The sequence below is a fragment of the Eulemur rufifrons genome, chromosome 12 (assembly GCF_041146395.1).
Source record: "Eulemur rufifrons isolate Redbay chromosome 12, OSU_ERuf_1, whole genome shotgun sequence".
Lineage (NCBI taxonomy): Eukaryota > Metazoa > Chordata > Mammalia > Primates > Lemuridae > Eulemur > Eulemur rufifrons.
This window is the reverse complement of record NC_090994.1, coordinates 658,321-673,645: the sequence shown is the minus strand read 5'-3', so window position 1 is coordinate 673,645 and position 15,325 is coordinate 658,321. Positions and strand designations below refer to the sequence as shown.

Here is a 15,325-nt window from a genome sequence, read left to right as displayed (position 1 = left end):
TGATACCAGATGACGATCGTAAAACATTAGGTAGAGTCCCCGTCTCTGTGCGGAATGGGCTTGTGAAGTGTTTGATGAGAATCTGAGACAAGCGAGAACTGTGTTAGTGCCGCAGAGAGTCTGCGCAGCCGTCTCAGTGAGTGAGCATGGAGGGAGGGTCTAGGAGCAGCTTAAAAGACGTTTTTAATTAAATTATAAAGTAATGAAACTGGAAGAAATACAATTATTAGAATATAGAAACAAAGGTCTACTTATAGTGATATTACCACTCAAAAAGTAGTTTTCTGCCTATGGTTCCTGATCTATAGATCTACACGTAGATACGGATTTCAGTGTCATCTGGGGAACATACACTTTCAGATCATGTCTGTCTTCTTTTCTGTATCGCTACATATTCTCATGTTTGCCTTTTATGTAGCAATATTGGATTCTTTCAGACATATCTGAAATAAGTTAGTCAATCATGGTCCTCGTATTAAACGCTTTCTTGTTTTCCCAAGAACATCACTGGCCATAATTTTCCCATCTTTTGGATGATCAATATATATTCCCCAAAAATTAGATCTGTTAGTCACAGAGCAGCGGTGTTAATTTTCCTTTATTTTAAATTGACAAAAATCGTATGTCTTTATGGTATCCGTGATGTTTTGAACTATGGATCGTGCAAGGGCTAGAACAAGCTAATTAACATATTCATTCCCCCACAGACGTAAGATTTTTTGTGTGTGTGGTGACAACATTTCACCTCTCTCTAAGTGATTTTCTAGCATACAACACACTTTTTAACCATAGTCACCATGTTGTGCCGTAGATCTCCTGACCTTATTCCTCTTAACTGAAGTTCATGTCCTCTGACGGACATCTTCCCCACACCCCTCCTTCCATCCCCTGTAATCACCCTTCTATGCTCTGCTCCTACGGGTCCTATGTCGTATGTTTTTAGATTCCGTATAAAATTAAGATCATGCCGTATTTGTCTTCCTGTGCTTGGCTTATTTCACTTAGCATAACGTCCTCCAGATTCGGCCATGTTGTTGCACATGACGCATTTCCTTCGTTGTCAAGGCTGGATAGTGTCCCATCCTGTGTGTCTGCCGCATTTTCTTCATCCATTCACTTTATCCACGTGGTGGACACGTGGGTGGGTTCCATATCCTGGCTGTTGTCAGTAATGCTGCCGTGACCACGGGAGGGCAGACATCTCTTTGACACGCTCATTTCATTTCCTTCAGAGACATAATCAGAAGAGAAATTGCTGCGTCGTATAGTAGTTCTCTTTTTTAATTTTTTGAGGAGCCCCTGTACGTTTTTCACAAAATCTTTACTAATTTTCATTTCCACCCACAGTGTACAAGGGCGCCTGTTTCTCCACATCTTCACCAACACTGGCTCTCTTGTGTCTTGTTGATGACAGCCATCTTACCACGTGGGAGGCGATAGTTCACCTTGGCTTTAATTTACATTTCCCTGATGACTCATGATGCTGAGCACCTGCTCATGCACCATCAGACATTTTTACATCCACTTTTGGGAGATGTCCACCAGGTTCTTTTTCCAGTTTTTACCTGGGCTATTTGGGTTTTTTTGCTTTTAGTTGTTTGAGTTCCTTAAGTATTTAGATATCAACCTCTTACCAGATGCATAGTTGACAGATATTTTCCCCTGTTCTGTAGGTTGTCTCTTCATTCTGTTCATTGTTTCCTTTACTGTGCATGATGAGATTTTTAGTTTGATGCCAGCTCATTTGTTTTTCCTGTTTTGTTTTTTTTTTCCTTTGCTTTTATTGCCTGCACTTTTGGGTTTATTGATTTTTTTTTCTCAAAATAGAATATAATTCACTAATAACACCTAAAGGAATATTGATTGGGTGTATGGGGAAAATGTATGTAAGAAGTAGAGGTTTCGCTGGAGCAGGGTGCGTCCCGTAACTAACGAGTTCCATGCTGCTGCAGTTGAAATACGTGATTGCCAAGTAGAAGCAATAATCCCACTTCCCTTTCTTTTTGTTTGACAACTTCTGGAATGTTCTGTTAAGAGGATCATAGAAATGGTGACATACTCTCAAATTCCAACTCTCCTTACCTCATTATATCATTTCATTTTATTTCACTTTATTTCCTTATATTATTCATTATATTTATATCATATCATTTTATTCCCTTCATAGCGCTTATGACATCCTCTCATTTTTGTTATATTTGATTTGATTGTTGGGATTGTTGTTGTCGTTAACTATTATGTTTTCTCCCTGAGACTGGGGCTTTGTCCGTATCATCCACCTCTGCCTCTTTGCTACCTAGAATAGAGTAGGACCCACAATAGCTTCTCAACTAAAAATATCAAAAGAATTATGAAGGTCATGGATATTGAGATTTGCGTACATAGAAAGCACTGCAGACTGGAGGCTGCAGTAGAAAACGCAAGGGTATAATCATTGTTTTCACAACAAAGTTCTTGCCTTTATCTCATTTTATGTGGCTCCAAGGTTTAAACAAAGATCAGTGAGCAGAAATTAAGGAGGAATATGTTTATAAATTACAGCCGTCTTAACTTATGACAGACAATAACAGTGGGAATTATGTCTGAGTGTTGGTTTTTATACTTTTCACGTTCAAAAAATATACATATTATGTACTTACGATGCAGCGTTTCTCAAAATTGGTGCCATGGAACTCTAGTTGTCCTGGATTCTTGGTGCAAAAAGTGCTTCCTAGATGGACAAATCTGGAACATTCCACATATTTTACATTCCCTTAAATAGGTAAAATACGTTTTGCATATTAAATTTCATTAAGCTGAGAAGTCCCTTTAGAAAGGAAAGATGTTTAATTTTGTTTAACCCAGAACTTTCCAAATTGGTTTGACTCTGATAATTTTTGCGGACATGAGTGACGCTCCCCAGCGAGAGAGCTATGTAGCTGTTGTGGGAGATGCTGGCGTGATGTGACTTGAATAGTGTTCAATCCAATATTGTAGATGGCGGTGTTTTTCGATAAGCAAGAAAGGAAAGCATCAGTTTGTTTCCCCTCTTTTCTCCATTATTTACTCCATCCGTCCATGTAGACGACTGAGCATCTTTTCCTTCAGAGCCTCCCTCTTTCACTCCTATTTCCTCAACATCGACCTGTCAGTTATTCAAAAGAAGAAACACAAGTAGAATTTCCTCTTGTAACAGTCAGCTTGTCAGATAGTAAAATAATGCAATGCTCAACTCAATGTCAGCTGCCAGGCTTAGAAGAAGTAATTGGGTGTGTTCAGACGTGATGTATGCCCCAGCACTTCTTCACGCACCTGTCCAGTTGTTATCCTGTGACAACGTTTTGTTAATGTTTACAACCCTGAAGCTTCATGTTTGCAGATGCAGCTCTGGAGCCAAAGCAATTTTTCAACTAACTCTAGGCTGGATGGATTGCTTTTTTTTTTTTTTTTCCTAAAACAAATGATTCTTTTCCTGTAAAAAGTATTTCTGAAATGTAATACCACTGGCCTTCTTTTAAATATAATCAATGTCCGTGATAGTAACATAGATTCTTTATGGAGACATTTCCTTAATCTGGACTTTTTCAGTTCTTGTACTTGTAAGGTATTTATTCACGTAGAATGATATCCAACTTTGTTTTGTTTTCAGGGTATAAAACTTCCCATAAATTTCCTTATGGAAACTGCAACACTCAATGAGGTCACCTTTGCTATTTTCCCTATTTTTAAGGTGACAAGTTAAGGTTCATATGTTTGTTTAGCTGTGAACCTGGAAGAGCAGAAATCTGAAGCCAGGTTTTTTAAAATTTTATAACCTTTGCTAAATCCCAGGGTTGCCTCTGTAAATAATATTGAATGGATTGCTTAATGTTTTATATTGTTTTGACTGCATAACATCGTAGCAGCCATTTTTTTATAAAACATCTTCTGTAAATAATTTGGGTGTTTTTTTTGTTTGTTTGTTTGTTTTTGTCACTGCTTAGGGTTGGTGCAAATGTACAGTTCTCCTGTGAGGACAACTATGTGCTCCAAGGATCTAAGAGCATCACCTGTCAGAGAGTTACGGAGACACTCGCTGCTTGGAGTGACCACCGGCCAATCTGCAGAGGTAAGGGATGCACCATGGGGTACAGCCCAGAAAATCTTTCTCTTCACGATTGAATTTTTTTTCTGAATATGCAATTTAGATGTAAAGCATTGTGTATACACGGTGCATAACTTGGTAATGATGCATGTTTTCACTGAGATGTGGATAATGAAAGAAGTATTTTCTTTAAATTAGGAGACCAATATTTCAAAAGATATTTGCACATTTTACATTGCAGGACAGATATGGGGAAACCTAATTATTCATCCTCACACACACACACTCAACATAAGGTAGATCTACCTATCTATCTCTCTGCACAGTATGTGTATGTATGACTATATGGTACATAACCAGATCCTTTGGAAAGTTTTAGGTGCACCCTGGGAAATCTAAAAATCCTCACCTTTCAGTTTTGGCGAGGTTGAATTTTTAGTTTTGATTACATGAGTGATAAAGAGAGTGGTTCTAAGTTACCATTTTATCAATAAATTATCTTAAACTAATCTTTGACATACTTAGCAAAGAAAAATAGTCATCATTATCACTATCATATTAAAAATATATATGCAATTATCAGAGGTCCAAATACTTACATGACACTCCTATGAAATATATGTAAAATCCTACTGGAATTATAGAAATCATACTGAAACCAGAAGAAAACTGGCATGGTTGTGTTAAAATGGAATAATTAATAAAATTAAAAGAAAAACTAGGTTTTTGGGTTTCATTCTTGAATTTTGGCCACAAAATAATCTCTGTAAATTAGTAATTTTGAAGAAAAATAAAGGCACTAGTTTGACCAAGGAATAAAAAGGCAAGTTTGATATATAAGAGTATCATACCCCTCTTTTATAGTCTTTATAATTTTAAACATTTTGGTTATAAAAAGTTATTCTTAATTTCAAACATTTTGGCTATAAAAATGTTCGACTCAAGCACTTTCTCAGTATCCTGTGACCTCCACCTCATCACCTGACTTGTTTTGAAACTCCGAGGTCCTTATCTCCTAGAAAACAGCTGCACCATCAGGCTGATGGTGGGGACGTTTTTCCATCCTCCTCAACCCACCACCCACTTACTCTAGAGGCAATTACAGAGCACCCTGCTGGACCTCCGTTCTTTAGATTCCCACGTCCCACTTGGTCATGTTTCGGAAGAGAACGCCTCTTCCTCTTCCGCAGGGTCCCGTTTGCAACGCTTGCTTGGTTTCTCGTGACAGCTGCACCCATCACCAGCACCCACCTCCTTCTTCCAGCTCCAAAGGCAAAGAGTGGCCAACCCCACCCATCCCCTCTCCTCCCCTCCTGCCCGGTGAGGCACTTGTTATGCTTAAATTAGATATCCCTTGATTATCACTGAGTAGTTATTTAGTCCTTATTAAATTTATGCCTTCTAACTTTCTTTAATAATGACCTACAGTAGCTGGAAGTATTTTCATAGAGGATGTATTTTACTAGAGTTTAATCAATTACGAAATCCACAGCCACAGATATTTTTGAGATACTCTTTTCTGCGTCCTGGGCTCCTGCCGCGATGCCAGCGGGACGGTGCTCTTCAGCTTTCTAGGGACCCTCTGGGCTGGTGGAGAAGGTCTGCGAGGAAAACCCTCAATTCTTGAAAGTACCCCATTTGTTGCTGCACACTCGTGTTCTGACCTTGAGCATTCTGAGGTTGCAGCGAAAGGTTATGCCCCCACGCACACAGCCTTTTCTCTGTGCATTGCTTTTAAGAGCCATTTCCAAATTTGAGCATCGTTTGCCATCTGCAGAGGCTGAGAAGTTTCAAAATCATCCAGTCCGGCTGCTTTGTGTTTAATAATTCTCCTTTCATGTTTTACAAGAAGGAACCAAGGGGACCTTCAACACACAGCCTGGGCATCTCCATTGTCACTTGAAAATCCTGCTTCCCACCTAATTACAGAACCACTTCTGCTAAGCTTTTGCCACTTCTTTAAGTTTCTGGCAACATCTCCCTCACTCCTTTGGAGTCCGACCTACAGTGTCTTTAAAATACAGGTTTTTGCTCATAGTGTGTTGGATGCCATTGAGGCTTTCTCTGTCATGTTCCCTTCAGCCCTGACCCACCACCCAGCTCCAAAGCTGCGCCCACATTCATTACAGCAACACCCTGTGTCCAGGCACCAGACGCTGCATGTGTCAGTGTTCAGGCAAAGAAGCAGAACTAGTAGGATGGAGACGTGTGAGTGTTTAGATCAAGGAATTGGCTCGCAGGGCTGGTGGGGTTGGCTACGTCAGCCTGAATTCCGAAGGACGGACAGTCAGGAAGGGGGGTGCTGAGCAGACTAGACCCCGGGTCCAGGCCAGAGCTGCCGTCCGCGGGCAGGAGTCTTTCTCTCTCTGAGGATAGTTCTCAGCCCTCTCTGGAGGCGTCCCAGCTGGTTTGGTAAAGGCCAGACAGGATAATCTCCTTAACTGAAAGTCAATGGATAAGGGACTTCAGGTACACCTGCTAAATCCTTCACGGGAGCACCTACCTACCTTAGCGTGTGATTGAGTAACTGGGAGATGGTACGTGTTTGCTTCCCAAAATTCTATATGTAATTTTGAAATATTTAGTAGCCAGATTAAAAAGGTAAAAAGAAACAGGTGAATTTAGCTTTAATAACATTTTCATTTAACCTAAATACAGAAACTGTAATCATGTTAACCCACAGTCAATATAAAGATTATAAAGAGATGTTTTACAGACTTTCCTTTTTAAATATATACTATGTTGCCAGCGTCCTATACTTAGAGTACAGTTTATCTCAGGATAACTAGGTGACCAGTGGCCACGTGTGGCCGGCAGCTACCGCTCTGGGCAGCACAGTTCTGAACGCTTAGCTCAGTCTTCAGGCCTGGTTTTCGTCCTCTCTGTGGAGACCCAGCAACACCCTTGCAGGTGTGAAGAGGAAATATGAGCTCAGTGAGTCGTGACCTGTTTCCTGGCTGGCGTCCCTCCCTGGAGAACGCACTTTGTCCAATTAAAATCCATAAGTTTGCCAGGTTGGCAGCTCTTAGGAGCCTGAGTATGTCATCATTCTCCCCCTTAAATAGGTCTCTACTCGCTTCTAATGACTGATTTCATCAATTACAGAAGAGCTGAAACACATTTTTTAAAAGTGGTGGTTCTGTAATTATTTCTATAAAAATTTCTATGTATCTGTAACTTCAGATACATAAAATGTACTGGGAAATGGATCCCATGAAACTTGACAGTGTTTCCAGTGCAGTTTCCCAGTCGGTCTTCCGTTCTGTGCCATTGCCGTGTGAAATAGTTTCTGAAATGTCAACATCATAGTTGGGTTTTCCTGATTCGTCGCTAGCCTCTCAGGCAGTCCTCAGATTGATCACTTTGGCCACGTGTTCTGATCCCAACTGTCTACAGAACACAGTAAGATGCCGCTGGTCTGAGCATCCTGCCAGCTCTGTGCATAAAGATACTTCAGATCGGTGCGTACAGGGGGGACCAATTCTCAAGGTTCTCACCTTCATGAAGGGTCTCTAACTCTTAAGTAATTGCCACACCTTCCTTGCAGAAGGAGTATCTGACGGAAGCGTTTGATAAATTGCAGTGAGTCAGAAGTGATCTTCCCATCTGGAAACTGGGGTGGTTCGCCAATGCTTACATTAGCTAATTAGCTTTGAGGACTGGGGGAATATTACCTTTTCTTCCTGTTACCAAACAGATGAATGGTTGTCATAGCTCAGTAATTATACAAGTGATTTTGTTTGAAATTATGCTTACTTCATTTAGGGATAGGAAAACAACCATTATGATTTTTTTTTTTTTTTGCAGGGTAAAACATTATGAGCTGTTTAAAACTGTGTATCTTTAACTGACAGTAGACTTTTTTTAAATAAGCAAACAAAATGAAGAGTATAGCATTCTATTTTTTTTTTTTTAAGTAAAATGTTTAGGCTGGTGTTGCAATTCCATCAGTCTTTAGGGGGGATTTATGTAGAGCTTTTTTAATGCTAATGCACTTTGATCTGCAGAGTTAATATTTTGAGTTGCTCTCTGAGTTAAAAAGGCCCCTAAGAAAAAATGACATATTATTTGCAGTTGTAACTGTGGTTACATGAAAGCTAATTAGAGCCAGCCAGGGTCACAAAATAAAGTTATTTTTACCTTGGGATTCTAGGTAGCTAAGAATTACCCTTAATATATAAACTTGTTGTTTACCAAGAACTTTTATAGCTTTTTCTTTTTTGCCCATGTTTTCTGTCCTTGCAGAAATGAATTTTTAAACAGCGATAAAACAGATCATTTACACATGAAAGATGACTCTTCATTCTACCAGATTACAGGGCCAGTGTCAGTTTTAGAATGATATTCTATGTACTGATTATTCAATCAAGTAGCTATTATCTCAGAGATTTAGAGAAACATATACATGATTAACTTTTTAATACTGTGAATTCGGAGACATTTCTGTTGTTGCCTCCAGACTCCTGAAGCTTTATCATTTTTACTTGGAGGTCACTTGGGAGAAACTGTTTTTTATTTTCCTTAATATTTTTTACTATGTTATTGGCAATAATAATTTTTTGTGTATTGTTATTCGACCTTCATACTCTATTGATGTAGAATAATCTGAAAACCACCCTTAAGTGGGTGCTAATTACGTTCCTGGAGCCAGAGGAGTTGCTGAGCTGGGGTCCTTGCATTTGTTTTCTCCTCTGTGGAGCCCTTTCCCCCAGAAATCTACGTGGAGTCCCTCCTATACTGTTCATCAAATGTCACCTCATCCACAATGCTTCCGTGACCACCCATCTTCCACAGCAAGCCCTTTCCAGACACTCTACAGACCTTTTCGCTGCCTTTTTTCAAAGCTCTTGTCTCCTTCTGACATTAGATGTTCATGTGTTTATTTATTTCCTGCTGAAGGTGAGAATTTCAGCTGTATCCTCCCAGTTGTATCCTCTGTGCTCAACTCAAAATGAACCTGTCACGTACACTTCTCGAGTACATGCGCTGTGCTGTATTACACTGTGTGCCAAATGCTTTACTTGCATTATTTTAGTCAATCTTCATAGCAATCATAGATGGAGTTCTGATTATTATGCTAATTGAATGACCTTAGAGTCTTAAAATGAAATAATCTGAGATGAGACAGCCCGTGGCTGCCTAAGCCAGGCCTGGACCTCAGATGGGATAAGGAAAATCAAGCTCCTAACTTCTGCGGCTGTTGTCTTCACTGTGGTTGACAAAAAATGCCATGTCCTGAAAATATACAAGAAATAGACCATTCAATATAATTAATACTTTGCATGAAAGAAAGAAGCTTCTAATGTGAGTCTTGCTATGCCACTAATTCAAATTTAGTTGATTAGAATATTCCCTCTTTCAATTAACTTGATTAATTGAGCAGTTACCATAGAACAGTATGATTTCCTGGAACCGAATTTAAATAAATAGATAAGTTATTACTTTGTATTAAGTGGGATAAATTACATGAAACAAATGTACTTTGTACTTAATAAGTATTTATTGATCCAGCGGATAAATGGCATGCACTGGCATCCAAAATTGGTTCGTTTTCTTCTTCCTTTTCACTTCCCCTCTTGATATATTTCCAATTTGTCATTCTGTGAATTCTACCTTTTATTGGGAAGACATAAGATATACGAGTTTGAGTAAGATGTATGGAATTCGAGTTTAGAAGTTTAGAAAACTATTAGACAAATAACATCAGAGGCACATTAGGTCACAGTTATTATCCAAGGACATTTACCAAGCATGTGAGTGAACGTTACTCTGGATTAGGTGCTAGGTTTTCGGGAGGATCTTGGCGGAGGGCAAAGCTTTTGCAGGAGTTGCAGGCGGCGTTTGACTGTGATACCTACAAACATGCACATACACATTTCAGTGATGGGAATTTATAGAGAAAGAGCTTGGGTCTAAAAACTTGCTGGCCACTAGTATATTTTGATTCTTACATTATTTAATATGTTGCACAGTTAAATACTATGTTGACCCGTTGAATGCCTGTTTAGTGCAGGAGCTACCGTAGGGAAGAGGTCCCCTGCCTGCAAAGACACCATGCAGTTGTCCCATCCCAGTCAGAACAGCTGCCCCTAAGCGACCCACCTGTGTGAGGAGCCGCACAATCCGTCCTTAGCAGGAAGCGAGAAGCCGGCAGACTCCACGAGCGGACAGACAGGCAAGGTGATGAAGCCTCCGGTTTCTAGCCTTCTGGGTCAGGTCTTACGGCACCATTTTATTAACTCCCAGAACATCAGTTGAATTCACATTCAAATATGGCACAAAAACAGCTGGCAAAACAGCACAGATGTTGCTTGTAGGTAAACTGATACCAACCATTCTCCTGCTTTGGGAGGTCCTGCGTGCATCGTCCAGATCTCACCACCCGTTTGTTTATTCTTCCCGCCTTGCTGGCTTCTCCCTCCTGCGTCTGACTCACCGTGACCTCACGGGGACAGCAGACACGCCCCAGCGGGCAATTCCCAAAGCTGCCCGACCCCTCCATCCTCACTCGCTGGCTCTGATCTTGGTAGGACTCTCGGTCCTGCTTCATCTCATACCCCTCAGCCTGCTCCATCTTCTTCTCTAGTTCCTTTTCTGCTTTCCAAATGTTAAATTTTCAAAAATCTAACCTATAGTAGATATGGTTCCCTCTGCACAGATCCTTCAGATGTATTTTTTTCAAAGCTTGAAATACAGACTTAGAAATGCAATGTGGGTCCATTGACCCATAACTAAATCAACAAATATTTACTAATGCTAAATTATATTTGTAACAACTATTAATTATGAAACGTTTTCGTATGTTCTTACATTTCATAATTAATAGTTGTTACAAATATAATTTAGCATTAATAAGTATTTGTTGATTTAGTTATGGATCAATGCATAAAGATATTATAACTCAGATTTTGTTGGTGTTAACTTTGCTTCTAAAGTTTTCTGTTTGAAACTGTTAACATTCAAGTGCTCTAGGGAAATTTTACATTTGATGTTCATGTCCTCTCTGAGAACACCTTCCTAAAAATGGACTCATTAGAGAAGGGACTATGAGAGTGTAGGAGATGTTGGTCAGATGACCTTTAGACCAATGACACACCTACTGAGTTTTGAAAACCACATAATCTTTTATCCATCTTTACTTTAAAAATCTCGTTCATTTGGATGGTAAATGACAATATTTTAAAAGTTAATTTCAACATGTCTTTCAGTGTATAGTAGGTCTATTTTTAGCTAATTATTTCCGTAGTAAGTACTAAGTAACTGAAAAGTTGTCTAAAGTCATCCTGTCCCAAGGAAAGATGCTGTTGCTAAGGTCAGGAGTGCAGACCTTGTAGGAAAGATAGATCAGTGGATTAATAATCACAGCGGAGAACAGAAGTATGATTAGGAATAGCCGTGGTTCAGATTGCTCTTGTATCACTGTAAATGGAAGGGAGAATTGGCTAGTGTGGGCGGCAGTTCGGAAAAGCTGCCTTCAGTGGTTGTTCCTACGCCCCCAGAGACTGTCCTTCCAAGCCAGGGGTCCTGCTCTGTTCGGTTTTGCAGCTGAGGCCCCTGGAGTGATAACTGACCTGGAGCAGGTACCCAGCCAGGGGGAGGGAGGAGGAGAATGTGGGTTATGATTCGGATTAATCCTTCCTTGGGAACAGGTTTCTCAGTTTGTGTGATACGATGTCTTAGGAAAATGAAGCAGAGGTTTTCTTATATTCATTCCTTCTCATAAAATCAGTTTCCTCTGCGTTCTCAAACTCAGTTTAAATTATTAACGTTAAGACTAGAGCCCAGGCTGACATTAGATTTTCAAATTTTGTCAATTTATTTGAAAAGAAAAAAAAAAAAAAACCTTTCTTCAAGTGGAAGGCAATTAAATTATTTTTATATTCCAAACGGAGTCATCTATATTGGATGACGCAATTTCTATGCTTCACTTGGTTTTTCATTTCAACTTTAAGATATTTTCATTTTCCTTTTAGAATCCCCACTTCTATTTTCTTTCTTTAAACTTTCAATAATATTTTAAGTTCTTATTTGCATTGTGCCGTAAAGAAATTGGTATAGTTTATTGAAGAATAGAGACTAAAGCTTGAAAGTGACTTTGGAGATCTTTTCCAAAATCCTCCTTTGAAGTTGGAAGGACAAGGCTGGGAGAGGTGAATCTACTTATTCGAGGCCAGGTAGCTTCTATTAACTCTGGTTCCGTCCCACTGTAGGGGCCGTGTCCCCAATCTTGTTGCATGTGTGTGCAGCTAAGTGTCTATAGGGACTCTTTGTACAACCAAATGTATATGAAGACTCTCTTTAGTCAGACACGGGATTAGAAATGGATTACGTTGACGTTGACGTTATCCATGGCACAATCATCAGCGATATCATTTGGTGAATGGTCACGTCTTTGGAAATCACGTAAGAAAGTGTTCCAGCCCAACACCGCAGGTACCAAAGCAAGGGTCCCAAAGGCTGAGCAAAATCCACTTGCCAACCTGAGTTCATGCACCATTTTTTATCGCGATCAGATAACAGCTGACTTGGAGTTCCACATGAATGTTATGTCTCTACCGCACGAATGAAAAGTTGTAGACAGTAACACTGTTTCTGTGTATTTCCAGCTAGAACGTGTGGCTCCAACCTGCGTGGACCCAGCGGCATCATCACCTCCCCGAACTACCCAGTTCAGTACGAAGACAACGCGCACTGCGTGTGGGTCATCACCACAGCCGACCCCGACAAGGTAAGACCCGTCTCTCCCCTCCGTGTGGTTAGTGCAGCCGACTTCCGCCAGGGTCACCTGGGCAGGCAGACACCTGGCCAGCGATAGCGTCCTCACCTTTTCCTGTCTGAATTAAAATGTTCGTGCTGCATTTTGGCATTTTGTGCCTAGATACCCACGTTCGTTGGAAAGCAGTCTGAGATTCAAATGCAAGGTGAATATTCTCCGTGCGGCCCTTATAGTGATTCTGGAGATTAAGTTGACGTTCTTCCTTCATGTGTCATAGTGCTAGTGCTTTTTGACATGAGTTATGTCTTTTTCAATTCAGGTCTCAACTGCCATGTCGGACGCTGTCTTAGGTACCGCAGTATTTCTGCGCAGTGCTGCTAAGGGTTAGAAATGCTCTTGCTATGCTCAGATGCAAAGAATACTGTCTCTCAGATACTGTTTTCTAAATCACACTGTTCACATGTTCTTCTCATGAGCTATATGAGTTTTCCAAAAAGTTAACAGGTCTCCACACTTTTTCCGATTTCTCATCTTAAATACATTGAATAGAATATGTGTTTTCCCCCAGAGGAATAAAGGAGGGCAACACCATTCTATTTTCTCTGTAAGTTTTGCATACATAGTTTGCAGTTGTGGTGCTACATTTTAAATCGTAGGCCAAGGAAGCGCATTCGTAATCATGTTTTATTGGTTATAAAATGAATTTTCTTTAATTTGCTTTAAGTTCAATATAGATGCCTACCTGTGAAAAGAAAAAAAAAAAAGGTGGAACATCTTCAAATTGATTTGATTTAAAAAAAAAAAACTGTCAAAAAAACAAAGGTATGGATTTCACTAAAATAAACAATGTTAAAAGGAATATTTATACCAACAGTAAGTTTACTGATCCCTACTGTTTGCCAATTATTGAGTTATTACCAGCAGTTCTGAGTCTAAAATGATCACCTCTCCAATTTTATATTTTATTAAAATATGTGTTATATTTCTATAGCTCTCTGTTAAGGCTATTTAGTCCCCAGGTCTAAAAGCAAAAAAGTTCTGATTTTAGATTCAGTGAAGTGTTCATTACAGATGGCTTTTGGTTTTGTGTTGGCTTATTTTAATTCTAAAATCCCAGTGTTTTACTGGAAAATATAGGCTTTAAGAAATAGAACTGGGTAAAAATTCAGGGTGTTGTAGGCATTCTTCTCAAAGATTGAGGAATTTCTGGGCTGTCTTTGCTCTGTCCAAAGCCTCCGAGTTTCATCATGTGTTTCTCAGGATGCTAGAGCTGTGTTGTTCTCTGGGATATTCACTATGCTCATCCAAACCATATTTTTCCTATATGCTATTAAATGGCTTATTTATTCAAATTTATACTGCTCTCAGCCCTTTAGATACCGGCTGTACCACTTAGTGATTACATGAATTTGGGAAAGTTAATTAACTTCCCCGGGCCTTGGATTTCCCACCTGTAAAAGAGGTAGTAATTGTATTCACCTTAGAGGGCAGTTGTGAAAAAATTAATAAATCAGTGTGTGTGCCTAAGTAAGTGCAATGTCATCGCCTGTTATACGTTATTAGTACTAGCAGTGGCAACATAAACAAGCATGGGAAAAATAGAAAAAAATTCTGCGTTTACATACTTTTAAATAAATAGAATATCCTGTTTAGTCTCTAGGAAGTTAACTCACACGATACTGAGAATTTAGAAAAGATTTGAAGGTTAGATAGTGAATCTGCAGGAAGGGGATACTAAAACAATAGAGTTTGTTTGTTTGGTGGGCGTATTAGGTGTTGAGTTGAATGTATGGTGAATAGACTACATCTATTTCCGTAGGGGTTCAAATGAAAACAAGCATTTTATATTATAGGGATTGAGATGTGTTTGGGGACAAAGTATCTGATTGAGACATTTATAGAATATTGACATACATTACTTCTGCAATCTGAGAGGTAGGAGAAACTCTTTTCTTGGATGCGTTATTAAAAAGCCGCTGCCTGGCCGGGCGCGGTGGCTCACACCTGTAATCCTAGCACTCTGGGAGGCCGAGGTGGGCGGATCGTTTGAGCTCAGGAGTTCGAGACCAGCCTGAGCAAGAGCGAGACTCCATCTCTACTAAAAATAGAAAGAAATTATATGGACAGCTAAAAATATATATAGAAAAAATTAGCCAGGCATGGTGGTGCATGCCTGTAGTCCCAGCTACTCGGGAGGCTGAGACAGGAGGATCCCTTGAGCTCAGGAGTTTGAGGTTGCTGTGAGCTAGGCTGACGCCACGGCACTCACTCTAGCCTGGGCAACAGAATGAGACTCTGTCTCAAAAACAAAAAAAAAAAAAAGCTGCTACCTGCAGGTAGGTGGCACCACGCCCCTCCCGCCTCGCCTCTGGCTCCAGCCCAGCCCCAGCAGCCCCCGGATCTCCTGCTTCCTGCCAGGGAGCTGCCACTCGGAGCTGCGAAGCCTGGGAGCGTCCCCTCTGCAGGGGGGATGATGGAACACGTGGACACTCCCCCCGGTGGATCTGAGCTGCGTTCTGACCGCTCTGTAGCTGTCCCCAGCAGGA

The 15,325-nt window shown here is 40.2% G+C and overlaps 1 protein-coding gene across 1 annotated transcript in view; it reads left to right on the top strand.

The window, feature by feature from the left end:
* The window catches only part of CSMD1 (CUB and Sushi multiple domains 1), a 1,254,382-nt gene that overhangs the window by 949,689 nt on the left and 289,368 nt on the right, over positions 1-15,325 (top strand). Inside the window, exons 9-10 of the mRNA XM_069485062.1 lie at positions 3,963-4,087; positions 12,670-12,791. Coding sequence (XP_069341163.1) covers positions 3,963-4,087; positions 12,670-12,791 — 247 coding nt within the window. The remainder of the gene's footprint in view (positions 1-3,962; positions 4,088-12,669; positions 12,792-15,325) is intronic.